The 26,928-nt window shown below is 50.7% G+C and overlaps 2 protein-coding genes across 6 annotated transcripts in view; one reads left to right on the top strand and one right to left on the bottom strand.

The window, feature by feature from the left end:
* GOSR1 (golgi SNAP receptor complex member 1) overlaps positions 1–8,015 on the top strand; it is a 28,659-nt gene extending 20,644 nt beyond the window's left edge. For 4 of the 5 annotated variants that reach the window (XM_040082542.2, XM_040082543.2, XM_040082544.2 and 1 more), the window contains 2 exons: positions 2,699–2,781; positions 4,010–7,968. In XM_040082542.2, the coding sequence (XP_039938476.1) occupies positions 2,699–2,781; positions 4,010–4,134 (208 nt within the window). In that variant the 3' untranslated portion in view covers positions 4,135–7,968. Of the gene's footprint in view, positions 1–2,698; positions 2,782–4,009 lie in introns of all 5 variants that reach the window. The other variant, XM_040082541.2, reaches the window with a different exon arrangement.
* Positions 8,016–19,878: 11,863 nt separating this feature from the next.
* On the bottom strand, positions 19,879–26,685 carry TRARG1 (trafficking regulator of GLUT4 (SLC2A4) 1). The gene is made up of 3 exons (XM_040082846.2): positions 26,219–26,685; positions 21,102–21,234; positions 19,879–20,569 (listed from the first exon to the last, which is right to left on the bottom strand). The coding sequence occupies exons 1-3, from the start codon at positions 26,606–26,608 to the stop codon at positions 20,562–20,564; spliced, it is 531 nt and encodes a 176-aa protein (XP_039938780.1). The 5' UTR covers positions 26,609–26,685; the 3' UTR covers positions 19,879–20,561.
* Positions 26,686–26,928: the final 243 nt, after the last annotated feature.

Raw genomic sequence — 26,928 nt, 5'->3', positions numbered from 1 at the left:
GTTTTAGTTCTCCAGCAGAGTAGATTTGACTTATGTGTCTCAGTGGGTGAAGCCCAGGAGTTGATTTTTTGATACATTTCCCTCAGTGACACTGGATGGATGTGGCTGCAGCGTGGGCTGAAATAACGACAGCTTCAACACTTATTTAAGTCAAAACTCTGCTTCCAAGTCAGGCAGCATTAAAAGTGTATCTCTGCATGTTAGACTTGTCCATCTGGGATAATGCCTGGAAGTGTTTATTTCCCTGGGGTTTTTATGCCGGTGAAAACAGCAGACTAAGTACAAATATCAGTTGGGTTTGCTTTGGAGGGAGATTTGGCCGCTCGCATACCCATGGCACCGCTGAGCAAAAAAGGGCAAACTTGGAATGTGGCAGAAATTTTGAGGGAAATACGGCTGCAAGCACAGGAATTTGAGATACTCCTGCTGGTCTGGGGAAGAGATAGGTGGGTGTTTTATGGCTGTGACCTTGGGCTTAGCTGGGGGAGATTTCTCCGGTGGTGCAGCAATGCTGAGCGTTGTGTTTGAGCAGGGCTTTAATATTAAACATAGAGAGCGGGCCAGATACCATCTGGTTTTAGAAACTTGGTTTACACCCAGCTCTGGTCGTTGCAGCCAGTGCAGCACTGAGAATAATTCCTGCTGGTTTCCAAGTGCAGTGTTAAATCGGGGTCGTCTCCATTCCTGTTGGGTCGTTTTTGTCGTGAGACGTCGCGCGCGAGTTCCAGAACATCGGCACCAGGCCGTGGGGATCTGGGGATGCTCTGGTGGGGAGTGACTAAATGGGGCCAGTATTGTGAATGGGAAGAATGTGATTAATTTTTTAAAATATGCATTTGTCAGTGAGGCAATGGCAGCAGCGAGTCAATGAACATATGTCAGGGATGGGAATGAAACCAAGACTGATGAAGGATATGAGGAAGCTGCAGTGCTCAAGATGCAAGACCAAGCTCTGGACTGGTCCCCAGGAAACTCTCTTTTCTGCTGCTTCTTAAAATTTATAATCTCCTTTACTGATCTAAAGGCTTAGATAAACCAGCTCAAGGTTTGAATAATCAAATTATACGTGAACAACATTGCTTTTTGCTTGAATTTTGATTCGTTAATAGTAGCTGGAATCCAGTTAAAGTCTTGTTCATGAATATCACAATTACATTTCATTACTAGACCGTATCATATTAAAAATTGTAATTACCCTAGTTTTTTTCCTTCAGAGCTCTCCAGTAAAACCCAGCCCTTTGAGCTAAATTCTTGAAAATACTGGATAAAAAAAATAAATTGGTTTCAGTCTCTTAACCCTTTACATGCTGCCTTTTTATATGAAATGGACAGTTTTACTCCCCAGATGTTAGAGCAGGAACCTTGTGTTCTGCGAATAATTATTGCTGAAGGCATTTTGGAGGTGGCTCAGGAGCACTTTATTTACTGGCAGTCATCTTGTGTTTTCACTTCTGTAAATGAATGGGTGCTTTAATGAGTCATTGGATGCAGCTTACAAAAATATGGGACTTAATTCAGAAGTGCATTGAGAGACACTGTATTAAAAACTCATCCGGACAAATATCAAGTCCGTGTCGGGGTGGGAGACAGGAATCTGTAAGTTACTGAACAAACTTTCCTGTGTGCAGATAGGAAATATTTTTTTTCTTCTAACTTGATTCTTAGTAATTCAGAATTCCCTGGGTGCTCTTCTTGACAGCAAATTTTTTGTGGTTTTGTGAGTTTGTTGGTTTTTTTTACTTTAGAGGACTAAAATACCTGCATTGAAAAATTGTATGTTTGTAGCAGGTAAAAGCAGCATTTCACATTTTCCTACCGCTGAAATGACAGCTTTTGTTTCCTTTTCTGTTTTTCCAGTTTATCTGTTGTGTTGCTCCACTTAACTTTTGCCCCTCCAGAACTTTTCCCCTCCATATTTAAGGCTCACAAACTCATCCAAGAACTTGTTTTAATCGTTGTTATTCCTGTAGATGAAGTCAACAGCAGTAGAGGTGACTTCTTGGAGTTATTATGCAGCTTTGTTGTATTTATGTCCTGCTTTATGTGTTTTTGAAACACATGCCAGCAAGGAGAGCAGTATTTGCCACATTTTTCTCTCTCAGGCACTGTGTCTTCAGAGCCCAAACTTTGTCAACTGAGCAATTCTTTATAGTCTTCGTTTAATATCTTGTTTTTAAGAGCAGAGTTGCTTTTTTTCTGCCCTCCACAACGTATTAAATCTGAAATGGGCAATTCTGTTTTGTGTTTGCCTGCCTTGGTAAAGAAACAAAGAAAATGAAAACTTATATACTGTGGGGGATATTCTTAATTGGGACCAGATCTCAGAAATGGATTTTTTCTGTACTGTGATGGAAGCATCATATGGGATGAAACAAACTTCTAAATTTAAAGCTTAAGCCACGAGAGCATAATTCTTCTGTTGCTTATAAGGTAATACCAGTTTTCATTGAGGCTGGAGGAGAAAAGTCAAACCCCGCCTGTTGCAAGAAATCTCAGTGTTTCGCACTGTTAACAGTTTTATATAAAACTGAAACCGTTTGACTATAAAAGACAGAGATTAATGGGAAAATTGTGATTTCATTCATGTTGCTTCACCCCATTCATTGTCCTCTGAAGAAACGTTGCCTGCTTGTTCTCCTCTTGTGTGAGCTCTGGATTATTCTTAGCACCGACAACTTGATCCTCTTTCTTTCCCCAGCATTGCCATGGCAACAAAAGAAAATATGACTTCGCAGAGAGGGATGTTGAAGTCAATACAAAGCAAGATGAATACCTTGGCCAGTATCCTTTTTTCCTAAAAATTGGTGCTGCCTGTGCCTAAGAAGAGTTATGGTACAATTTTTCACTTTGTCATTTTGGGGGATGAGCAGTCAGTGGTTCTGTGACCTGTGCTGTCACCAGTGACAGACAGGCCAGGTTTTTATCTGTCTCACCTAATAAAAAGGTTTTGTCACCTGATAAACCTGACTTGAAGCATCTACATGTGGTGAACAAGTTGGTTGTGGTCAAATTTGGGCACCACGTATAAATTAACAGAATTTAATTTTCAGGTAGAGGTCCGCAACGGCATTTCTTGGCCTTCCCTGCTGTATGGTTTTATAAGGTATAGTTTCATTTCAGGTCCTGCTTTTTGCTTTCAAAAAAGCTGAAGCTTGCTGTTCATCACTGCTTGCTGTGCTTTACAGCTGAGAGTAGTCAGGGCCTGAGTATCCTCTTGTCTGTCACACTCTTGCAGATGTTAATGTGGATTTTGGCTTGTTGGTTTCTGTGTCTCAGGGCAGTTTGGGGCAGTTTGTGGTTTTCCCACTTATTCCTTCCCTCCTATTCATGGACAACATCAGCACTGTTTGATCAGACACATGACAGCCTGGAAAGATGCATCGTGGTAACCCAGAAGTTTCATTACAGTTCTTAGCGATTGGCAAGAACATTTCACTGAAAATTTCAATAAGCTTTGGCCTTAAGAAGATTCTGGATGCCAAAGACATGAAGCTCTGAAGCTGATTGTCTTGCTGGCAGTTGTTTTTTTGTACATTAAGGGATAGATTTACACCCTCGTGGTATTACAGAGCTTGCACAGTGTGTGGGTCATGCAATGTGCAGGATTTTCTCAGTCAAATGCTTTTGGTTGTTCTCTTCACCAGTAACGGGATCCCATTGAAGAAATTCCACAGATGTTTTATATAACCACCCCATTTTTTTTTTTTTTTCATTCTCCTTTAAACACAATTAATAAAAGTAACTAAGCCTCACATACTGGAGATTAAAATGCTGGTAATTGAGGTGATCAGGTGGTGAATTCTGTGTCAGTGTGAGCTCTGGGCTGTTCCCTTTTCTCTGCTGCTCTGCAATCAGTGAAGTGCGGTTGGAATCCTGCTCCCTGTCCATCCTTGCTCCTGCTTCCTCCAGCTTGGGAGTAGTTGCAGCGTTGGCATTTCCCCATCCAGGCTTTGGGGCTTGTTGGTGCAATCCTGTTTGCTGCTGTGACCTTGACTCACACCCCTCCCAGACCGTTTTCCAGCCGTGAACAGCCTGATCCAAAGGATCAACCTCCGCAAGCGACGGGATTCCCTCATTTTGGGCGGCGTCATCGGCGTCTGCACCATCCTGCTGCTCCTCTACGCTTTCCATTGATGGATGTTTCCCCCCCTGGACTCTGCTAAAACTCATCACCACCTTCCCTCCTCCCAGCCAAGGAAAAGTGAGTGGGGGAAGCGTCAGACTTCCACAGCCTGCTCGTGGCTGGGGCTGTCAGCATGATGTCTGGAGCTTCTGATGGTAGACTGTGACACTGGGCTTGGGCTGAAGCTGCTGTGTTTCTCCTCCCCTGCTGTTCACCTGCCTTTGGGTTAAATTTGGTGGGATTTGTTTGTCTTTTATTCCCTTTCTCACTGCAAGGTAAGTGCCCATGAGATGCTTAACCAGAGCTGGGGGAGCAGTTCCAGTGCTCAGCAGCGCTGGGGAGGTTTGGTGCTGGCTGGGCAGGGGGAAAGGATTAAATTTGCCTTGGGTGGAAGCTCAGCAGGAAGGCTTTTCCCTCTAATCCCAGCCCAGTACTGAATTTCACCCTGAGAGATGAATATTGCAGCTTTAAGCCTTCAGGTTGCTTTACTACTAAATACATGAATACATGTTCTGTAATTCTTTTTAACTCTCGGTTGAGATTCTAGTTATTTCTGCATAATTCGTGCTGTGAAAACTGTGCTTCACACAAATTCCTCGAAGTTAACAACAACGAAAAAAGGGGTTTTCTGTTCACTTTTTGCACAGAACATGAATAAAGTACCCTCTGTGGGAGATCAGAAGATTTCTTGTGGCTTTAAAGGGACTGACAAAGTTCCCCTGTGTAAAAAGGGAGCACAGTGTCCCAGCAGCTGTTTACTCAAGTGTTCAGTCATCTGAAAAGTGACCAAACATGAGTTCACCTGAAGGAACCTTTTGGGTGCAAATACTTTGATTTTGGCTGGCATCATAAAGATCTTTATAAAGACACGAGAAGCAGTTTACAAAGCCTATACTGTAATTTAGGAGAAGTTAATCTGATAGTGAGTAAGGATATGATCTAAACTGTTGATTGGAAATGAAAATGATGATCGTTATAGCTGAGGCAAAGGTGTCTGTGAGCAAAGGTTTTGGACACAACTCCTCCTAGCAAAGAGCTGAATGTAAGAGTAGTGAAACAAGTGTTATTTACCCATATCTGCAGGGGAAAAACACTTTTTTTTGGTCTGAACAGGCAAAAAGAACCCTGTTGTTTGTCTGTAAACAAAGCTGACATCTGCAGTGACTTTGATACTGCAGCTTCCCAGATTACAGATCTCTCTGCTCTTTCAGCAGCACTTTTCCATCTGTCATATCATAACCCAATAAATTCAAGCCTTGGCACTGAAATACCTTTCTAAGAACTTGGTTAACTCTTTTCACAATCCACTTAGAGTGCTCCTAACAGATTCCATGTGTTCCACCACCCACTAATGTCACACAGTCCCCAGGTTCTCCTCTGGAACGGTGTCCAGCGGGACAGACACAGGTTTTTACTTCATTTTATAGTGTCTGTGAGTTGGAGGGAATAGAGACTTGTGTAGTGTGCAAACCCACACTGTAACACCCAGAATCTCTGCATTTAAAGGCTTCTTTGCAGATTTAATAACCCCGTGCTAAAAAGTCAGCAAGGGCTTCTAATCAGCAATCATCCTCCCCTTGGGGTTTGGAAGCATTTGGAATTAATACGTGTAAAACTGGGGCTTGTATTTGAAATAAAGGGTGATTATTTGGTTGATTTGGGAACGTTCCCGTTTGGAGCTGAAGTGTTTCTTGAGGGGGTTTATGGAAAAGCTTGATGGATAAAGGAGGGTTATTAATGGATCTGTGTGTTGGGAGATCAAACTTCTTCTCCCTGTTGCCTTTTCTTTGATTCCTCCTCCACCCTAAGGGACCCTGATCAGCACTTGTGCATCTGTTTAGGATTTGTAGGATTTGGTTGCTCTATAATTGGCAATATAAGATCTGCAGTACCGTAAATAAATTCATTTATTTAATCTTATAACAAGTCTTTTTATTGGACTTAACTGATTATTTGGTGCATATATTTAATCTTATTGTGAAAAAGCTGCTATGGAAAATATGTAGATTATGATAAATATGTAAACATAATTGATTTTTCATGTTACGAAAATGTTATGGAGGAACTGATATATTTTAGTATAAAAGTAATGGAAATATGCTGAATTATCTCTGATAAAGCTTTACTGGAAACTGTTTCAGCGTTGGCAGCCCGTCCATGGTTTTTGATTGTGCTGGTTTTGAGTCAGTTTTGTGTTGAAAAATACATTTAATTATCTTTGGAGCTTTCCCTTCATCATCATCTGGCAGAGCAAGTGGGTGTTGTGTTGTGCTCCCTGGAGGGGTGTGTTTGCATCTGGCCCAGGGAAAGGCTTCCAAATTCAGGAGAATCAGCCTCATAATTCATCTCTAACAGCCTGGACCTGTGGTCAGAACAATGGACTGGAAAATGAACACAGTGGATTGTAGCATTCTGCCTCAAATCCCAGAATCCAGGTTCGTGTGTCCCCTGTTGCTAAATGTGTTCTCGGAGTTGTTCATCCTGTGTGGTTCCTCCTGCTCTGAGGAGAAAAGGTGCAGTTAAAGAGTTCTCATTCCTGCCAAAGTGGCAGTTTCCTAACCCAACAGAAGTGTGCTAAGAAAGTCATTGCTGAGCACTGAAATGAAGGGGGGAGATCCCTGGCATTTCTACAGGGCGTGTTTCACACACACTGACGCTCTTTTTGAATTTCTGCTTCATCCTTCCTACCAGAAAAGCAGCAGCTTCAAAGCTGGCCAGGCACTGGAACACAAAGCATCGCGTTGGTAACGTTCATGCCACGCTTCACATGGGTGGGAATATTTTTATCCCTGTTCTTTAGACTATTTTTTTACCTGTTTATCTGATCTTCAGTCTCTGGTTGCTGCAGCAGAGCAATGGCATTTGGGCAACACCCAGAACTGTGCCCACAGCTGTAGCTTCTCCTCAAGGCGTTGCCAAGGGCTTTGACCTTCCTGGGCAACATTTTCTTTCTTAACCAGTATTGATTTCAGGAGTTTTGCATATCAAAGTGAGGTATAAATGCCTGCCGGATTCATGACACTGAGTAATCTACTAGAATTTTCATTTGTAGTTTACAAGTCCTTTCCTTGCGTTGTCTTAAGGTTCATGTGAGACGAGTCAGTTCCTTGGTGGATGTTGAAAATGAAAGAGCAAAAGTGGATTTTTAGGTGATGTGAAAGTGTCAGGTGAGTTTTTCAGTGCGTGTCCTCCAGGGCTGTGTCCCTTGAGGTGCTGCTTTCCCAGAACTGCTGCCCAGGGAGCCGAGGCTGCTCCACCACTTCTGATGGTGCAGCTCATTTAGTCAGGACTAAATGAGAGTTTTAACTCTCTAAATGTAGCATCTTGTTTCCCAAGATCACCTGAGGCGTAACCTTTTCCTATTTTTACTGGTTTTGTCCCAAAGCTTTCATTTGAGACAGGAAGGGGAGGTTAACAGCTGTCAGTGCTGATGGAGGAAATGGTCCTGAACTCCTTAGAACTGGATTATGGAATGTGCAGGGCAGGAGGCTGCAGGGAGACACTGAGCCACAACTGAGCCACGTTCCAGGTTCCATCTGCAAAGTCCCCTCTGTGCCCTGCCCCTCTCCTGTCACTGCACATTTGCCGCAGTGGTGATGTTTTAGTTCTGAGTACAGAAGCAGCTGTTGGTCTGTGTGGTACTGAGTGAGGAAAGCAGTTAAACAAACACTCTGCACCCAAAACAAAGCCCTTTCTCACAAAACATCCCAGACCTTGTAAATGAGTTTCTGGTTGCACTTTCTGATTTTTTTTTTTTCTTTTCATACACGTTCTTGAAACTTCTATTGTAACTGTAATTATTTTTGTTCTCACCTATTGTGCATTCTCTGTATGTATTAAAAAAAAAAAAAGGCTTTGATATGTAATTTAATAATAAATTAGAATTCTAAGCAAGGTGCTTGGTTCTTTCTCCCTTTGACAATCTTTGCTTACCTAAACTTCAGGGAAGGTGCAGAGAGGATTCATCTCACCCCTTTGGAATTGTCCCTGGACGTACAAATCGGTGTGTTCTCAGGTTTTATATCAAATATCAGACGTGATGGAACAGTCCCTGACCCACAAGGGTTTGAGGGGATGTTTTCCTCCTGCCTGCATGTGCAGTCCTGGACTCATCTGCCTGGGAGGGGGCTGATTTTACTCGTGGCTGTTTTTCACCAGGTGGAACAGGGATGGGATTTTCTTCAGAGGTGTTAAAAGGGAAGATCTCTCTGTGTGAATTTCTGTGTTCAGGACAGACAGGACTCTGTTACCCTGTGGTTTTCCAGCCCCACTGTGGTCTGGTCCTCCTCCCTCAGGTGTTCCAGCTTCGTGCCTGAAGGATCCACCTGTGGCCGCTGCTTTTGCAATCAATGCTAATTCTTTCAGTGCCACTCCAAATTTGTATTCTCAGAGCAGCAGAGCTGCCTGTTGTTGTGATACCTGTCTGTGCATGAGGCTGGGAGTGAAGAGAGGGATTTCTCCGTGCAGAGCCATCGTGCTGTGCCTGTAAACGCTGCTCTAAAGCAGAGATACATCTCTGTATCCTTAATGCCTTCTAAATATTCAGGAGTGACCAGATGCTCCCCCAAGGGAAGGCTTTGACTCTATGTCTCAAGCTAAAGGGGAAACTTCAAAAAAAACTTTTGAAAATGGAAAGGCAGTTCTGGTTTCAGATAGTGGGAAGCGCAGTGAGTTTTTCCAGTTGCGGGCGCTGGTAATAAGTGGTGCATAAAATTCCATCTTCGTTTGGATTAGAAAATAAATTATTAATGGCACTGAATCCTTTTTTCCAGCTCCCTGTACAGTCAATAATTCATAGTGGCACAGGCATAGGGATATATATTTTTAACCATCCGCCTCCCAGAGTACTGTTGTTCCTGTTGAGGAGTGCTGTCCTTCCTGACAGGCTGGGCGCAGTGGGTGTTCCTGCATTATGGATGAGCCGTGCTCTGCTCCCTCAGCCCCGGTGCCATTCCACGAGCAGGATTCCTGCCCAGAGGGAGCCGAGCACTCCGTCAGAAATTCGCACTGAGAGCCAGGAGTGCCTTTGTTTCCTCCCTTTCACCCAACGTGGGCGGTGTACAGCGCCCTGAACTGGATTTTGGAGTGTTTTCATAGAAAACCTCGATGTTTGCAGTTGGTATTCCCATTTTCTGAACGCCAGCCTTTTATCCACCATCTCCAGGTAGAAAAGCTGCCGTGCCCTGGCAGCTGGGCTGTGCTCATTAAGCGCTGGGAGCCTGCTGTCACCTTCATCTTCCCCTTCTTCCCAAGCTGCCGGGCCACTGGAGCGTGTGCTGCAGCTCTTCCCTTGCTCCATCCTCGCCTGTCGCAGCCCTTCCCGTGTTCTTTGTTCCTAATGGGACCCTGAGGCTTTGCTAACCCAGATTCCAGAGCGAGGCAGGAGGAGCCTGGCTGTAAATCAGAGCCTCTGCACCCCTGAAACGGCGTTTGCCATTCTCTCATTGCAGGTTATTTTCTGGTTGTCTTGATTTTGGCAGCCTGGTGACCCTCAGCCAGCCAGTGGTGTGATTTTGAGAGGTCTCCTGCCATCGTGGCTGTTCAGATCTTACATCTTGTGATGCTCTGTCTGCTCGCTGCGCTGCCCATCCAGTTCTCCTCCTCCTTTCCTTCCTGTTTGGCCTCACGTCGACATTTCAAACACGTGGATTTCTTTTTGGTTTCATGATTTTCGTTTCTTTCTTTAAAATCCATCCTTTGAAGTCCAGAAGGGTTTTCCAGGGTGATTGAAGCTTATCAATCAGAGCCAAACCTGAAGGAAATTCACTGATAACCATTGAGGTGCACAGGCACAGCGTGGGGCTCTCCCACCAGCGCTGTAAACAGGGGGGGTTTCGATGCTTTGTTCCTTTTCTTATCTCCCTTGCCCATACCCATCCGTCTGACGCACAGTTCTTGAAAGTGGGGACGACATTCTTCATCTTTTCTCTTTCTAAAGCCGCACTGAAAATAGAAGCTCCTCTCTGCAGGTTGCAAAGCCCCATTGAGCTGCCAGCTGTACAGTGGAAACTTCCCCAAGATGTTTGTGGTACCTGTGCCTGGGCATGTCATCTGCTACAGAGCCCTCTGGCTCCAGACCTGTGCTGAGCTTGCTTCTTCCAGGGTGAGATGCTGCTGAAACGTCAGATTTTTAAAGGGAGCCTTTTCTAAAGACTCTGCAGGAACGTTGCAGGTGTAAAAAAGAGATCGTGAGTAACCGGGAAAGTGCTGATCCAGGTGGCCCTGGCAGGTCCATCTTTAACACTCAAACCACAATTAATTTCATTAAAAAGCACCTGGAGATTGGTGGGAAAACCTGGGGGGATCCTTTGAGTGTCCCCCATTTTCAGTGTCAGGGGAGGCTGGAATGATCCAGGGGCTTGGTCAGCCTTGATGTGGGACAACACCCAAGTGCAGGAGGGGGGGATATGTGGATATTTCCCTGCTGTGCTATAAATGCAGCTCCCTCTAGGTCAGGCATGTATCACCAGTGCTAAATTTACTTGAAAATATTACCGAGGTGGGGAAGTTTGTGACTCAGGTCTATAAAAGCATGCACTGCTTATGTAAAGAAATAAGTTTGGAAAGAGGCAGGAGGGGGCTCGGGCTCCAGCAGGGACCGTTCCTGGTGTGTGTCTGCCCTCTCTGCATAAATAGGTCTTTGTACAGGGGAGCAACTGCAGCTCCAGGTCGTGTGTTCCTTACAGCGGGATCTGCTGGCCAGCTCTTCCTGTGTTTCCCAGCATTTCAGGAAATGTAAAGAATTTCCGAGCCTACGCTCTGGCTTACATGAAATTGTTTTAAAATAAAAAACCTACAAACGTTGTGGGATGATCAGTTCTTGTAATAGTTCAGGGTGACTTCAGATCGAGTTGTGCCACTCTGGGAGGGCAAAGGAGGGATTCTGCCGTGGAGATTTTGGTATTTGGATCCTTTTTGTTTACTCAGGTGCGTGTGTGTGTGTTTGGTCTTGGAAAACCTGAGATCCTGGAGTCAGCTTTGCCACGGCTGGCAGGGAAGTGTTGGCCATCCTGCAGCACCACCAGCATCCTCGGGTCTAACCACGGCCACATCCCAGGGAATGAGCCTCTCCCACTGTTCCTCAGGAATTGCTGCTCCTCCACTCAGCAGCCAAGCTCCTCCTGCAGCTGTGGTGCCCCTGGGAGGTGAGTGCTGATGGTCTGGCAGTTCTGGGCACGGGAAGAAGAGCTGCTAACTCATTTTTTAGGACAATTCAGCTTATACCCACTCTGTTTTGCAGTCAAACATCAAGGTAAAAACAGAGCATTGCTTTAAAGACAGGAGCTCCTTTTGTTTGGCTGCTGTTTGCTGCCTACCTGGGCCAGCTGCTCCAGGCCAGTGAGGAATGACAGCACAGGATGTCAGGGACTGCGTTCTTTTTCTGCCCATCTGGAGCTGATGAAATGATCCATCTGCATTGATCCTTGCTGGGAAGGAGGAGAAAACACGGGTTTTGTGAAATTGTACCTGAGATCAAATAATTGGAAGGAAAATCTTTGGAATCCGCAGCCTGTAATTAAACATTTCCAGCAGGCAGCGAGGTGCAGCGAGCTCAGCAGAAGGAGGCATTTTGCTGGGAAATCTTTGCTTTGTTTCACGCTGTGTGCTATTAAAGCAAACAACTTCACAAGCTTCAGAAGCATTGGCAGCTCTTGACCAAGAATAGCATCTCACATCACAGCTAAGCTGGAAACAATGAGGGCCAGCAGTCATCGGTTGGTTGGGTTTTTTTAGCCTGTAAACGAGGTAGCTGAGCTCATGGAGAAATCCCCATTTCTCTATTTTAGGTGTTCTGAGATGTTTCACCTTCTGAAGGATCCAGCAATAACCACCATGAAGCAAAAGTCCTCATTTAAAGCAGATCTGCTGGTGCAATTCCCACTTACCTGGGCACGCCAGGCTCTCCTCCAACACCCAAACCCTAAATCCTCACCACCTAACCCAAGCTTGTGCAAAGTCTACCAAACACGCCTTGTCTGACTGAAAAATCGCTCTGAGCTGTGACGGGAGCATCCACCATGTGGGATCCCGTGGAATCCCCGTCCCTGGGGGCGTTCAGAGGATATGGGACGTGGTTTTAGTGCTGAGCTCCTGCTCCAAGGTCTCTGTGGGACTTGGGAGCCGCGGCCGTGTCGCTCCCACTGCCCTTGCAGGGGAGCAGTGACAGCTCTGGGCTGGATGCAACGTGCAGAGCTGCAGAACTGAGCCTGGATCTGGGTAGGAAAATAGGAAGATGGAGCCTTTCAGCGCCCTCACAAAGACAAATCCATTTTTCCTCTGTTGTCTACCAGGAGTGTGTTTGGTGAGCTGCTGTGAATTTTGAAGCTGTCCACAATGGATCCACATTTCATCTTTTTTAAATCTCTGCAGCTAAGGAGCTGTCCTGGGAGCATTTGGGAGAATTTGGGGTGCAATCTGTTCTTTTTGGGGGGCTGCATCTCTGCACACCAGAGCCAGGACATTCACGTGCTGCTCATCACAAAATCTCTCTCCACCTCTGCAGCCCTGAGCTCTTCTCCTGTGCCTGCTGGGCCCAGGGCTCCATCACCTCCTAAATGACTTCCTGAGAGGCTTTGAGAGAGCCCGAGGAATCCCTGAGCTGCTCGTTCTCAAGAGCAGCCAGCATTAGGAGCCAGAGAGAAAATGGAAATGTTCTCCCCGTACTTTTAATTCCTAGCTCCTGACTGGAACAAACGGGTAGAGCAAACCAGCAAACCTCATGGAAACCAGTTGAGGAACTGGTGGCCAACTTTCTGTCCTTTGCCTGAACCCCAAACTCATGCAAATTCATCAGTGAGGACAAACACTGGGAGACGAGGGGAGAGCCCATGGTGCTCAGCAGAGAACGTATGCAACGTGGAAATTGGATGTGGAACCTCTTGCTGTTCCTGTGTGAATCCATTATACATGAGCCCATCAGAGCAGGGTATTAATAAAACAGGAGCTAAAGAACTTGGCACTGCCTTGTCTTCAGTGGAACATCAGAGCCCGGGCTGGCGGCGGCGGCCTTTGAAGTCTGGGATTGCATCTGGTGACATGGTCAGGATGCTCCGGGGGGAATCTCACCACTGAAGGGGAATCTCTCCGTGGTGTGGGGGTTTTTAATGTGGTTCAAATCCTCCTCCTCCTCCTCCTCCTCCTCCTCCTCCTCCTGGACAAAGCCGTTGCTTTATTTTTTAAAATTTCTACTCAGCCTTCTGGCTTGCTGAATTCTTTAGGCAATGCACAAAGAAGGCTGAAGATGTTTTAAAGCAGCCTCAGACATCCTGTGCTGGGATGCAAAGGGCATCTGTTCCTTCCAAGCTCTCCCCACCAAGACCCCTCTGTGCCTTTTGTTGCGCACAGGTTGCCACCAGCCCTCTTTGCTTTGCCGAATCGTGGGGAGTAAGTTACGCTGGGTTTTCTAAACATCTGCATTTTGTGTCTCCATCAGGACAAAGAAACGTGGCTCCAGAGCTGCCCTGTAAGCCCAGCTGTGCTGCCAAAGCCCCTGTGCAGGCAGGGGTGCCTCTGGCTCTGCGGGGTGAGCAGAGGCCGTGGGGAGAGGCCGTGGCTGAGTAGCAGAGGCTTTGTGCACAGCCAGCCTTGGTGTAAAGTGGGAGTAGCTCAAGTGCGGTGTCAGCTTGGACCTGCAGGGCTGTGAGTAATGAACCCTGGCTGATGGCTCTTAGAGGTTTGAGCAGCTGCTCTCCGAGCCCTGGGATGTGAAGCTGAACATCAAGAGCTCTGATTTAGGTGCTGTTACAAGGGGAGGGTGTTTAGGGGTGAGAACCAGCAAATCTAATTAGACTTGCAGTTTTCGAAGCAAGGGGGAATGGATGCACCAAAGAAATGGGTTTAATTTGTTAAAAATGCCCCAGTGAGCTGCAGAGCTGGGGAGGGGGATAATGCAGTGTGAGAGAAGGGCTGTGGGGTGAGCAGGGGGGCTGAGCACGGTGCTGGTGTGCTGCAGCTCTGTCTCCCTGGGCAATGCTTGGTGCCTGACCACAGGGAACCTTAGGGACAGATCCACTGTTGAGCCTGACTTAAAGGGGCTGAGCTTTGTGTTGTGGGCAGCAGCTGATCTACAGGAACCAATTCCTGTTCCTTGGATTAGTGTCTGAGATGCTCATGAGGACAACAGTCCTGTTCTTCATGAGCTCACAGACATTTAATCTCCACCCTCGCTGTGGGGTTTCACTGTTGATTCATTTTCCTGTGCCCCAAAACCCCACAGCTTGCATCCCTAAGAAAGTGCAAGGGGTGTTTGTCAGAGTGAAAACGACAGGCAGGGCAAAGACTGTCCCAGCAGGGGGATTTGGGTTTGGGTCACAGGGGTGGCTCCGTTCACCCTCTGGCTGTAACCACTTCCTACAGGTGCCCACAGCCAGTGCAGCCGCTGGACCTGCTGCACCGCAGCGTTTGCTGATGAGTTTTGGGTGCCTCTGGCGGGGAGGAGAGTCCCAGACCCCTCGTGCTGCCCTGCCTGAGGGAATCCCAGCAGGATCAGGGCCATTAAATCCATTTGTTGCTGAATCACGCTGCAGAATTTACCTCCATCCTCCATCTCAGACATGGATGGGAGTGGAAGTGCCGTGTCTGATTCCAGGGGCCTGGAAGCCTCATTTTTCATCCTTGCTGTGGGTGGTGGCTCTGCCTCCTGGGCTGGAGCTGTCCTGGGGAAGCTGTGGGACTGTGCCACCTCCTGCCCTCAGTGCACAGACCGAGACTTTGCTGTGTGGGACAAGCAGTTCATGCTGCAGGCTTGGCAGGGGTCTCCAGGCTGACCTGGGAGCTGTGCTGCCACGAGTGGATTCCCAGAGGATGCCAGGGATGTGCAGTGAGAGGAGAGCGCTGGCATTCGGCTGAGTGAAGAGGTTCTGCCCCTCAGCCTCAGGGAGGATCAGTCACCCTGACTGAAAAACCAACACGGATAAACCCTGCTGCTGACCCCAGGTGGGTGTGACAGCCAGCAGCCCTCCAGTCTGGTTAAAAAAATCCTGCTGGGAAGCGTTTTTGGTTACAACCAGCACAAGGCTGCTCTGTCTGCGCCTCTCCCTGCTCTGACTTGTGCTGTTTTCTTTACTCTTTGCCTGTACATATTATTTGCAACCCACTGCACCCAAAATACCAACTGGTTGCTCTCAGAGTGTGAAGCAACCGCTGAATGAGTAGCTTGGATATTTTTTTTTTTTTTTTCTCTCATTTAGACAGAAGAAACCAGTTCAGCTTTGACCATGCATGTTACATTTTAATTTTTTTTTTTTTCTCATGCCAAGAAATACAAAGAAAGTATATAAGATATACCATACCATCCTGCAGAAAAAGAAACATTTGTCAGCAGAGAGAAGCACCCAGCTGCGATTCCTGGTGTGTTCATGCTGTGTGTGAGCGGCGGCTCTCCCGGGGCGGGGATGGACCCTGCACTTCCACGCCCAGGATCAAGCCCTGGCACCTTCTAACAGGGGCTCCCAGGTGGTATCAGGGTTGCCTTGGTGAATCCTGCACGCCTGTTCCCTTTCTGATGTTTCTTATCCTGGATGGGTATTTATAGGTTGGAGTTTTGCTACCTACCGGTGTCAGCAAATGCTTTGCAAATATTCCCGCTTCGAAAAAGCTGCTTTTCCCCCCCACGCCCCCTTGGCTTGTGCACAGGCAGGGGAGTTTTTTGGTTCCAAACCTAATTGGTTTGTTGTTTTTTTTTTTGCCAAAATGAAAGGCTGTGTACTGAAAGGAAAACGAGCTTAAATCTGAATTATTTCAGCTTGACGGCGCAACCCTGGCTGTGGTTCTGTGACGAGTGACAAAGGACAGGGCAAGGGTGGGGCCAGCCCGGTGGGTGCCTTTCTGCAGCCTCTCCCTGGGCTCAGGACGAGCAGAAAGGGAGATTTCATTTCATATAAAAGGCAGGATCTGCTCGCCTTGTCTACATGGAGAGATCTGGGTGGCTCAGAGGTTCCCTGCCCTCTCTAACCCCTTCCTGCAGAGCCCAGAGATGGGATCTCATCACAGCAAGACCTGTCCGGATTAAAGGAGAGCAGAGGGTGGGAGGGGAGCAGTGGGACTCGGGAATGTCCTGGGGGTGGGAATGCTGCGGGGGTTAGCGTGGTGAAACCAGCAAAGAGCGGGGAGGGAGGGATGAACTGGAACAGGGTGAAAGGAAAAAAGCAAACCCATCCTTAGCACAGCAAACTTTGAAACCCTCTGGTGGCTTTCATTCCTCTGGTGGTGCTCAGATCGCTTCGGTGTCTGCAGGGAGCACCCAGCGTGGTGCTGTGAGCCACTGAGTGGGGCCGGACCTTTCCCCACCCTCGGTCACTGCATCCCACCAGGAGCCGCTGCAAAACCAAGCCGAGTTTGTCGCTGGTTCAGCGTAAAGCTTCCATCCAGCCTCGACGCAGCCAGCAGCCCTTCTGTGCCACCCCAGAGAGCCCAGCTGTGCCCCAGGTCCCGGCAGAGGAGCCCAGGGACAGCAGAGGTGCCACCAGCCCCGGGCTCTGCTCGCAAGCTCCTTCCCGGCTACTCCCATCCCACCAGGACCTCACACTTGTCGATCGTAACTCCTACTCCAGCTTCCATTATAGAGACGTTTCCCACCTTCTCCATCCCTTCAGCGAGCTCTCCTCCCACCAGCTCAGCTTCCCTGTCAGGTAGGGCTGGATTGTCACCGTGCTCTCACCTTTCCTTCACCAGGAGGGGAGGAGTTGGCCAGAGCCTGAGGATTTCGTGACTGTTTTAGCCGCGAACACGGAGAATTCTGACGTGTGCCAGCTCAGAGGAGGCTGCAGCAGGTGACAAAGGGCTGGGGGATATGAAACAGGGCTGCTGGCTGGGGCTGGAGAGGGAAAGGCTCGCGGCACAGTTCTTGTGGGTGCCCTCCTGTGTGCTAAAAGCCGAGTTAAGGAGAGGTCCCTGGTGGGTGCAAAGGGGTGACAGTGCCTGGTGGCCTCAGGGGGAGGTTCTGCCCTCCTCAGCCTGCCTGTAGCACAGCACAGCTGAGCTGAGGGCTGGGGGCTGGGGGCCCTGCAACCTCCTCCTTCACAAATGTCAGCAAATCCCACCCAAAAAGGGCCAAAGAGGGAGCTGAGCTGGGATGAAACCGTGGGGGATGGGGAGAGCAAAGTGGCAAAAACGTGGAAAAATGTGCGGGGAAGTTGATGGGGGAGCAGGGAGAAGGGATTTTCTGGATGTCCCTGGAGAGTTCATTCCTCCAGCACTGCAGAGACAGGTTACAAGCAGAGCAAATAAATATTTTGTCAGGGATAACTGTAGAGGCTTTCCTCTGGATTTAAATGCAGGATAAGGAAAAAAAAAAAAAGGCTGAGTTGAAGGGTGCAGTACAATTGTATCTATGCAGGAAGATTTTAGAATGGAAGGGATTCAGGTGCCTTAGTTCTGCTCTTTTGTTATACTTGATGGAGAGGTGAGAGGCATCACCTGAGCTCTCCAATGAGACAGGAGGCACCAAGAAATCATCACCCCGGGGTTTTTTGGGGGGAAATCCGCCAAATCCTGCATCCAGGTGCTGCCTTGGCCTGGGGACTTCTCCTGGCAAGGAGCACTGCAGCTGCCTCACAAAGCCCCCTCCTTCCTCTGGCTGCAGGAATCCCATCTGGAACCACAGTGGGGTTTGTTTGTTTGGATCCCACTGAAAAAAAACCAAAACCCCAGGTTCCGGGGAAATCTGTGCTCATGCATGGTTCTGTTAAGGAGGAGGAAGGAAAGAGCTTTGATTCGGGAGCTGCTCGGTGCCTGAGCATTTGCCATCCCTGCAATTAGAGCAGTAATGTGAACCCACCTCCTGGGGGGTGGCAGGGTTTAATCCTCTGGATGCAGGGAAGCACTTTAGATGAAAGGCTTTATATAATGATAAAAGAGCATTTAAATTCTTACTTAATAAACGCTCTCAAGTCCTATAACTCCCTCCAGCACTTTTCCCTGAAAAAGAGCCCTTCCTGCCCAAGGAGGAGCTTCCAGGGCTCTTCCCATCAGCTGAATTCCAGCAGCTCCAAGGGCAAAGGGCAGGAGATGCAGGGACAGGCAGCACCGTCCTTCTGTAGCTCAAAAAAACCCCTCACGTGTTCCCCAGCGAGCAGCTTTTGGGTCCAAGAGTTAAAGGAAGAAACATTTGGGGGATTTGATGGGATTTCAACAGCCATAAGAGGAAAGTTTGAACATCCAAGGGAGGGTTTTTGAAGGGCTCAGGAGGAAAAGATGCAGTGCCTGGACAGAGGATGGAGGAGGGAGCTCCCACCCAGAAATGCTCAGCAGTCCCTGTTTGCTGAACTCGCAAAAGATAAATTGCAAAGGAAAAGCTGCAGATTTGGTCCATTTTAGACTCCAGCAGCTTGTGATGGAGTGCTGGCAAAGGGGTGGATGGGAATGGAGCCCGAAAAAGTGCTGTAGTGATGTGCTCTTGCTGTGAGTCCCTGGAATCCCTTTTAGTGGAGAGAAAAATGTTGACAGCGTGTCTGGGGGATTTGGCTTTCTCACCCCCTGGATTCAAACGATGTCTAGAGGGGGAAAAAAAACCCGCTTGAAAGAGGAGCAATCAAAAAGGTGACAGGAGGATTTCCACAGAGGTGCCTGTGGCTTTGCACATTAGCTACTACAGAGTAACTACAGCGTGGATTTTACACTTCACCCCTACTCTGTGCTCACCCCTCGTGCCCACTCAGAGCCCAGGGAAGGAGTCAGTGCCAAGCAGTTACCACGTTGTGAAGTTTTCTTTTGGTGGATTCTCCATGTAGACAAGCATTGAATTTGGTCTGAATCTGGGGTGTTTTTCAGGAGACTGGAGTCAGGGAGCCCTGAAGGACAACATTTCTCAGTCAGTCCGTGCTTTTAGGTCGCAGGTTGTCAGCTGGAGACAACAGAAAGGCCGGGCAGTGCAGCTCTTGGTCGTGTGTCCCCAAAGTTTGGATCAAAGAGTCTCAGGGAGCCAAGGGACGTGGCCAGAAGTCACAAAGCCTGACTAAAACAACAGGCAATGGAGCTTTGCATAGTCTGGGTGGGTGGGTAGAGGGCCAAGCCCAGGAGATCCCCGCAGCAATGAGGGGTGAGCGGGGAGGAGAAGGGCTGGGGCTGGATGGAGCCTCGAAGGGAGAGTGTGGGGACTGGGGCAGAGGGAGGGGTGTGGAAGACGTGGCAGGGCCCGTGGTGCCTACAGACAGAGTGGGAGGAGCAGAGTCTGTTTTCTTGTTAGGTTAAATACAAAACATTAGAAAATAATACAACCGCTCGCGGGACTGAGCCCAGGCAGCTCCGGGGACGCCGGAGATTTTCGGAGCTGCAGAGGAGCTGTGTGAGGCGTGCAAGGAGAGGAGCAGGAGCCCAAAACTCCTTCAAGGCCCTGAAAATCTCCTGGAAAGCCCTAAGCTGGAGCCCCAGAGGCGGGGGATGAGCGCTGGCAGTGGTGGGAGCTGGATCACGCTGAAGCCCCAGCGTGACGGACGTGCCGTGGCATCGGGGCGTCGCTGGGTAGAAGGGGCTCCCCGTGCCTCTGCTGGGCACTGAGCAGGCTCTTGTCCCGGTGCCAGGGGTGCCAACCTCCCTTTGGGCGCACGGAGAAATGTGTGGGTTCACAGGGAACGCCGGGTTTTGCCTTCCGTTAAAAAGCCCACCGTGGGATGGGGGTGAGGAGGAGCCTGGGGTTCTCATGCAGCAAAATCCCGCTCTGCCAGCTCTGAGATCTGCCCTAAGTGATAAAAGAGCTCGTAGGAACAGACATGGAGAACATTCCCAAAGGCATGCAAATGGTCATTGTCTCTTTTTTTTTTTTTTTTTTTTTTTTTTTTTTTCCTTTTTTTTTTTTCATCAAAAATACAAAAGCACCCACCACATCCTCCAGCTTTGGCAGCTGCGTGTCGCTCGGAGCAGAGCCGTGGTCCTGCTGCAGCTCTGCTCTCCCTCCTCCTCCGTGGAACAGCTCTCGGCTCCTGATGGCAGTTTGAGCTTTGTTTTGTCGCTTTGTTTTGTTTTTCCTTGTAGAGACAGAGAATCTGACGATTTAAAAACCAACAACCCCCCAAAAATCCGGTGACTCGTGCCAAAATTCTCAGGAGGACTCCTCAAAACATCCCCTTCTCGCCTTGTGTTTCCTTTCCAAAGCCACCTTCGTCCTGGACAATCTCTCCTCCTCTCGCGCTTTAGTTGTCTCCCCGCTCCGTGAGTTCTGCTGGAGGGGAATGAGGTAGTGGATTTCCCCCTTCTCCTCTCCTCGTGGCCTCTCCCATTCCTCCTCAGGGTGATTTTTATCCCATCCCTCGCACAGGCTCATTCCCAACTGGCGGTGAATTGAAGCATGCGTTCCTTCCGACGGCGCTCCAGAGCAGGCTGTCTAGGGCTGCCCACCTACACTGTGACAATTTTTTGTTTTGTTGCAAGGCTGAAAGTAAAAACCCCAAAAGGAAAGTTGTCTTCCTCCTCTTCAAGGTTATTTGCATGCTGAAAACGTCTTCTAGGAAACTAGAAAAAAAGAAAGGGGTGGCTTAGGGCAGCTTCCAGCAGCCAACAGATGTTCTCCTTACGCTCCTGGCTCGGCCTTTGGGTGTTTCTGAGGCCCCTGTTTGCCTGAGCTGTGCTGATCACGCTGGTTTGGCAGGTGGGGTTGTGTTTGGGAGGTTCCCAAGGCATTTTGGGATTGTATTTCTGGGCAGGTTGATTTGTGTCCTTGAAACCTTTCTGTTTTTACAGCGCTCCACTCTTCCTAAACCCAACCACGGGCTTTCACCAGGGAGACCTTGTGCGGTCACCAGGGCACTTTGGGCTTTCCAGGTATGTTTCTCCTGGAAGGAGCCCCTTCCCTGAGGTGTTTTTTTTATCTGTGTGCGCAGCTGGTGATGGTCAAACCAAGCTGGAGTCCGTTCCCAGCGCGCTAAGGCTGGGAATGAGCTGGGGGTGGGCTGGGGGCAGGTCTGTCCTATCCCCTGGGCTGGAGCTGGGGGCCAGGTGAGGTTCCTGCTGGGGCTGGGCTGAGGGGAGGAGAAGGAAAGGTTACCTCTGACGCTGAGTGAAATGTAGAGCACGATGATGATGGTCCCCAGCACGATGGAGACGATGCTGAGCAGCCTGGCCATGCGTCCGAGCCGCCGGGCGCCGTCCGTGTCGCCTTGCTGGCCGCTGTTCCTCGACTGTGGAGACACAAAGAGAGTCCCCTGAGAGAGGCAGCAGCTCTAGGGGTGACTCCTTTGGCTGTAGAGCCCCAAACCGAGCCCCATTTTCTTTCCTGCTCCTTTAATTGGCAATCCCTTGGCTCCCAAGCGAAAAACGCTGGAAGTGAGGATTCCTGGTGAGGGAAGGGGCTCCTGGTCCTGCTGGAAAGGGTGAGCTGGGCGTCGAGCCCGTGGCTGGGGGAGCACCCAGCGCTCAGCAGAAGGGCAGCAGCGCGAGGGGTTGTGGTGGGATTACTCGCCGTGCGTCAGCATTTGCTGTCAGCCCGGATCTTGGGACCAAAAATCCTCCCCAGATCCGTGCAGTGCCCTTCTGCCACCCAAAAGCCATTGGGAAGGGGGTTTGGAGGGAGGAAAAGGGGGTAAGGGGTTTGAGGGTCTGTTGGTGACGTTTTCACCTGGTTGGGAAAGCTTGGAGCGAGGGGAAAGAGAAGCCAGGTGGGACAGGGGGAGAAGGGAACACAGCATCCTGGATCCAGAGGAGGAGTTGGGCAAAACCCCCCTAAGCTTCACTGGGAATGGGGTTTTGTTGATGATTTAACTGCCTTGAAGCAGATATTCCTGCTTTAGGGCTCCTTTTATGTATTTAACACTTTAACATGGGTTAAAGGCTTCTTCCCCTGGCCTGTCCATCTCCAGCCATGCTGCCTTGGAGGAGAAGAGGGGGATCTGGGGCAAGCTGTGGGGCCAGCAGCTCCCACAGCCCTGTGCTGTGTGACAGCTCCTCCCTTTGGAGCGTGGCTGCTAAAATTGGGGAATTTCTCGGTAAAAAAAACCCCAAGCGTACCAGTTAAAAGGAGTTAAAGGTGGAAGCGGATTAAAGCAACCCCAGTTTCCTCTCAAAAAGCGTGTATCTCAGAACTAGCTGTGATGGAAAGGATCCCCTGCCTCATGTTTTAAGAAAATATATATATATATATATATACTAAGGGCAGGGAGGCCTAGTCCAGCTCCAGCAATAATCATGACACATCACAGAGAATCTGAACAAATACTTGATGTTACTGCCCCATTTCCTGTTCATCCTGCTTTAATTCCACTCCCTCTTGGCAGCGCCGTGACCAAAACCATCCTCAGCCCAGGCTGTGCACGGGCAGCTGCTCTGTAGGAAAAAAAATAAAAAAATAAAAATGCAGCTTTGGAGGTTTCCACGAGCTCGCCTGAGTTTGTGTCCCCACGTAAATAACAGAGCAGAGCCTCGAACAGGCGGGTGGCTGCTTCCACTGCCCCCCCCTGCCAGCGTCCTGCTCCTCTCAGGAGCCCCCCTGGGCATGGCTGTCCCCACCAGGGACACCAGCAGAGCTCAGGACCTCCTTCCTCCCGGTCTCACCAGCAGCTTTGCCAGACCCGCTCCGAAAGCGATGGGATGCAGCCAAGAGTTATTTTCATCCCAGAACAGGAGGTGACAAAATGAAGCCTCCCGGGTTGGCGGTGAGGGATGGGGAGGATGCGGGAGCCCAGGGATCGGCAGGATCCCTGCCCCGCTCGCTGACAGCTCCAGCTCCGGGGATTTGGGTTTTCAGGCTCTGGTTTTTTGTAACAAGTGTGATATTTTGGCAGGGTGTGGGTTAGACTGCGGTGAAAGATGCAGTTTTAGCCGTCTTCTAGGCAAAAAATATGGGCTAAGGGATTCTGTGTATTTATCACCACAGCTTCTGAAAGTGTTTACTGCTCATTTATCCTCAACAATTATGAGAAACACATCAGCACTGGCATGTGGTGTTTAGTAAGAATTTGGTGCTGTACATAGATTATTCATCGGTGTGGAACGGTTTGATTGTAGCTCTCTAGTATCACTAATCCCGTGTTTTGCTTTCCACACAGAAACATTAACATCTTGTTTGTTAATCGAGGCTCACCAAGGCAGAACATCTCCGAAGGGCTCGAGGGCTCTGGGGGAGTGAGTCACTGCGTGAGTGCCAAGGGACTCCCTGCTACAGCCCAGAGCTGGGAAATCTGCAGGACCTGGGGAGTGGGCCAGGTGGGGCTGGGTGACTCAGGAGTTATTAATTTCACCTGTTTCCCACCGCTATCTATTCCAGTCACTGCTCAAAATGGTGTTGGTTTGTTTTGGTTTTTTTTTTCCCTAAGTGGCCTTGTTGCAAATAAAGGCAATTACTTTCCTGTGCTAGTCCCAGGGATGGAGAAGACAAATCATCACATCCTCTTTCCTGCGATCCTTCCCACTATATTAACTGGCTTTGGGTGCTCTCTGCTGCCGTCCACCAATTACTCAGGAAAAAAAATCATTAATCCTCAACACTCGGTGTTTTTGTTGGAGGAAACATTCCAAGAGAGGTAAAAGTGAGACAGATGACTGTGGCACTTAAAATGGGTGAGGATAGTCTGATTTCTCCCACATCTTTTGCGAGTGACAGAACTTCTTTTGGTTACCAAGTGCTGTGCAGAGCTGCCCTCGATGTTGGTTCTGGCTGGATTTTTTTCATTTCCTATCATTTGTTTGGAGTTCTGCGCCCTGGGACGTGGCTCCTCTGCTCCTTCCCCCGAAGTGGCTGCACTTTGGTGGGAAGAGGAAAGCATTCACAGCGGGAGTGCAGGGTGGTGGGTGTGTGGTACCCAGCCCTGCCTGCACTCCTGGGAGATGGATCCCATGGGATGGACACATCCTCCTCCACCAGTCCCACTCTCTGTCTTGGGGAGTGACCTGAACCCTTCAGAACAGCCACATCAACGCTTGGTGAGGAAAACACATCCAAAAGTCCATGGAGAAGCCTCCAGGTAATTCATTTCCATGAAACCAGCATTAGCAGGAAAAAGCTGGGGGGACTAGAGCAGGGTTTTTTCCACCTCTGGCCATAGGCTCTGCTGGGATCTGAGAGCAGCTTTTGCAAAATGATTTATGAGACACTGAACTACAAAGCATTCATTTATTTTCCTCTCTGGACTCTGCTTATTACCCAGGAAAAAAAAAAAAAAAAAAAAAAAGGGGGGAAAAAAAAGCTTTCATGTGCAAAAGCTTTGACTCAGGAAAGAAAAGCACAACTGCAGAGCTAAAGGAATGTCAGCACATTGTGGAAAGGTCCTCCCGTTTCCCCAGGCGATGGGAATCACAAAAACCTGGTCCCTGCTCAGATCTGTGCCTGATCAGGCACAACTGGGCTTTTCTCTGGGAGAAGATCTGAGCCCGGGGGAACCTGGGGGGTCACTGGGAGCTCGATTCCTCCCTGCTGTAAGCAGGTGAGACATCAACCCGTGCCCTGAGAGCTGCTCCTGCTGGCAGGAGGAGCCAGCCAGAGGTTTCCAGGTTCCTCAGGGACGGAGGGAGGATGGATCACTCCTCATCGTGCCCTGCCGATGCCGTGTGGAGGTCCCTGGCTGGCAGGTGAGTGTGTGGAGGAGTTGCACGCAGGGCCAGGACTAGAAAAGGGCTGTAATAAATTAATTAAACCACAGGACAGAGAGCGCAGGGGCGACTGTGCAGGGGCCAGAGGATGTGTGTGCCATTAACCTTGTCCTGGAGAACGAGCAGAGCCGAAAGCACCTCCTGCCTCCCGTTCCCCAGCTCGGGATGAGCCCCAGCAGCGCTGCCTTGGAGGCAGAGGGCAGCCCAGCCACCTCACCGCCTGCCCTGGGGTGTGCCAGTCACCACAGCCCCGTCCCTCTGTGCCTGGCAGGATGAACCAACCAACTCCTGCTCTTTTCCCACTGTTAACTCTTCTCCTCCACGGAGCTCTTGTGGCCCAAGGCACACCCCCACCGCCCTGGAGGCTCTGGCGCCTGCCAGGGACGGCGTGAGGATGTGTTCTGCATGAAGGCTAATGTGGCTGGCAAATCCCCGTGAGAGCCCTTGTTTATTACCATGGATATGCAATACCCAGCTGCTTTCCCTCTCCTTGCAGCGCAAAGCCAAACGAGGCTGGCTGGCTTCCCTGTGTGCTGCCTAAACAGGCTGTGCCACACAACTGTACTACGCAGATGACAGCTGGCACTGGCAGGAACGACGATTCCTCCTCAAAATGGAAATTGGTCTCCCTAGAGGGCTTTTTGTGGCGAGTGCCCGCGCCTGCCTTCGAGTCGTTGGTGGTTTTTGGGGGGGAAGCGCTGGCAGCAGGTGCCCCTCGGCGCATTTCTGTGCGGTAAGCAGGTGATGGGGCTGATTTTCAAAGAGAAGATTTGCCTTTGTTGCAAATCAGAGGCGTAGAAGGCGCTGGGTGTGTGCAAGAGAGCAGCATCTGCTGGGGAAGGGGGCGGCTCTGCTTGTGGGGCTGTGCTGACTGAGCCACCTGTACCCGAGATGGGTGGGAGGCCGGGCTGGCTTCATTCTCCCCTGCCCGGCTCTTGGTGTGTTTGCTGGGGTGTGGCGGATGTTTAATGGGGAAAAATTTTCTTCTCCGGGGCGACTAAAAGAGCTGCAGGCGCAGCCCGTCCCTTTAAAGTGCCTGAGGCCGGGCAGCAGCCTCCAGCCAGGGTCTCCCCAGTGCTGCAGGGCCGGGCTAGGAGGGGCGGAGGGAGATCCCTTGTCAGCGTTTCGCCTTCCCGGGGAAGCCCGGGGCGAGTGGTTCTGGACCGCTGCCTGGCAGGGACCGCGCTTCCCGGAGCCAGGGCGCTTCCCGGAGCCCTGCCCTGCAATCCCACCCCCCTCTCCATCTCCATCCCGCCACCTCCCCGCATCTCCATCTCCATCCCGCCGCCTCCTTTCCCATCCCCATCTCCATCCCGCCGCCTCCCCGCGCTCTGCCCCGGGCTCGGCGCCGCTCCCCGCCCGCCTCCGCCCGCCCGCGTCCCCCGGACCCGCACCGGAGCTGGCTGCGGGAGCCGAGCGGGGCGGCACAGCCCGGCCGAGCGCTGCGGGAGCGCAGCGGGCTCCCCCCGCCCCGGTGCCGGTGCCGGCGGTGCAGCACCGCGGACAGCTCCGGGGCGGCCGTCGGGGGAAGCCGGAGGAGAAACCGGGCGGGTCCGTGCGACCGGAGGGTCCGGCACTCACCATGATGGAGAAGACGAGGGCCACGATGTTGATGGGCCAGACGGGGCAGAAGCAGGAGAAGATGGCGAGCACCAGGTAGTCCCGCGGGCGGCCCTGCTCCGGGGCCGCCGTGCTGGTGGCCGTGGACGAGGCTCTGCCCAGGCTCAGCCGGGACGGCGACAGCGGCGGCGCCTCCAGGTGCCCGACCGACACCGACTTGTAGCCGAGCCCGTGCCCGTTGCGCTCCGTCTCGCCGGGCAAGGCTGCCGTGAAGGATTTGGAGCCGCGGAGGCCCTTCTCCTCCCGGCCCTCCGTCGCCGACAGCAGCTTCTCCGTCTCCTGGAAGCGGGTGGGCAGCGCCGTGCCCGAGCCCGGGCCCGTGCCCCCGGGCGCGGAGCCGGTGCTGGCCATGGCCCGGCGGAGCGGGCTCCGGCAGCGCCCCGCCGCCGCCGCTCTGCGCTCGGGGCCCGCCGCCCCGCGGGAGGCCGAGCCGGAGGAGGGGCCAGCCCGGCTCGGCCCCCGGGGCAGGATCGGGGCCGCGGACCGCCCCCGGGGTGTCCCCGGTCCCCCCTCTCGTCACCCCCTTACCGCGCTCGGCCTCCGCCCGAGCCGGTGCGTGCGGCGCCGCGGCCCCCGGGGATGCTGGCGGGGATGCGGCGGGGCGGAGCGGAGCGGAGCGGGGGGAGAGCCGGGGAGTCCCCGCCGCCTCCAGCCCGGCCCAGCCCAGGGCT

The sequence above is a fragment of the Hirundo rustica genome, chromosome 19 (assembly GCF_015227805.2).
Source record: "Hirundo rustica isolate bHirRus1 chromosome 19, bHirRus1.pri.v3, whole genome shotgun sequence".
NCBI classification, from domain to species: Eukaryota; Metazoa; Chordata; class Aves; order Passeriformes; family Hirundinidae; genus Hirundo; species Hirundo rustica.
Note: the sequence above shows the minus strand (reverse complement) of the source record. Positions and strands in the feature narration are given on the sequence as shown.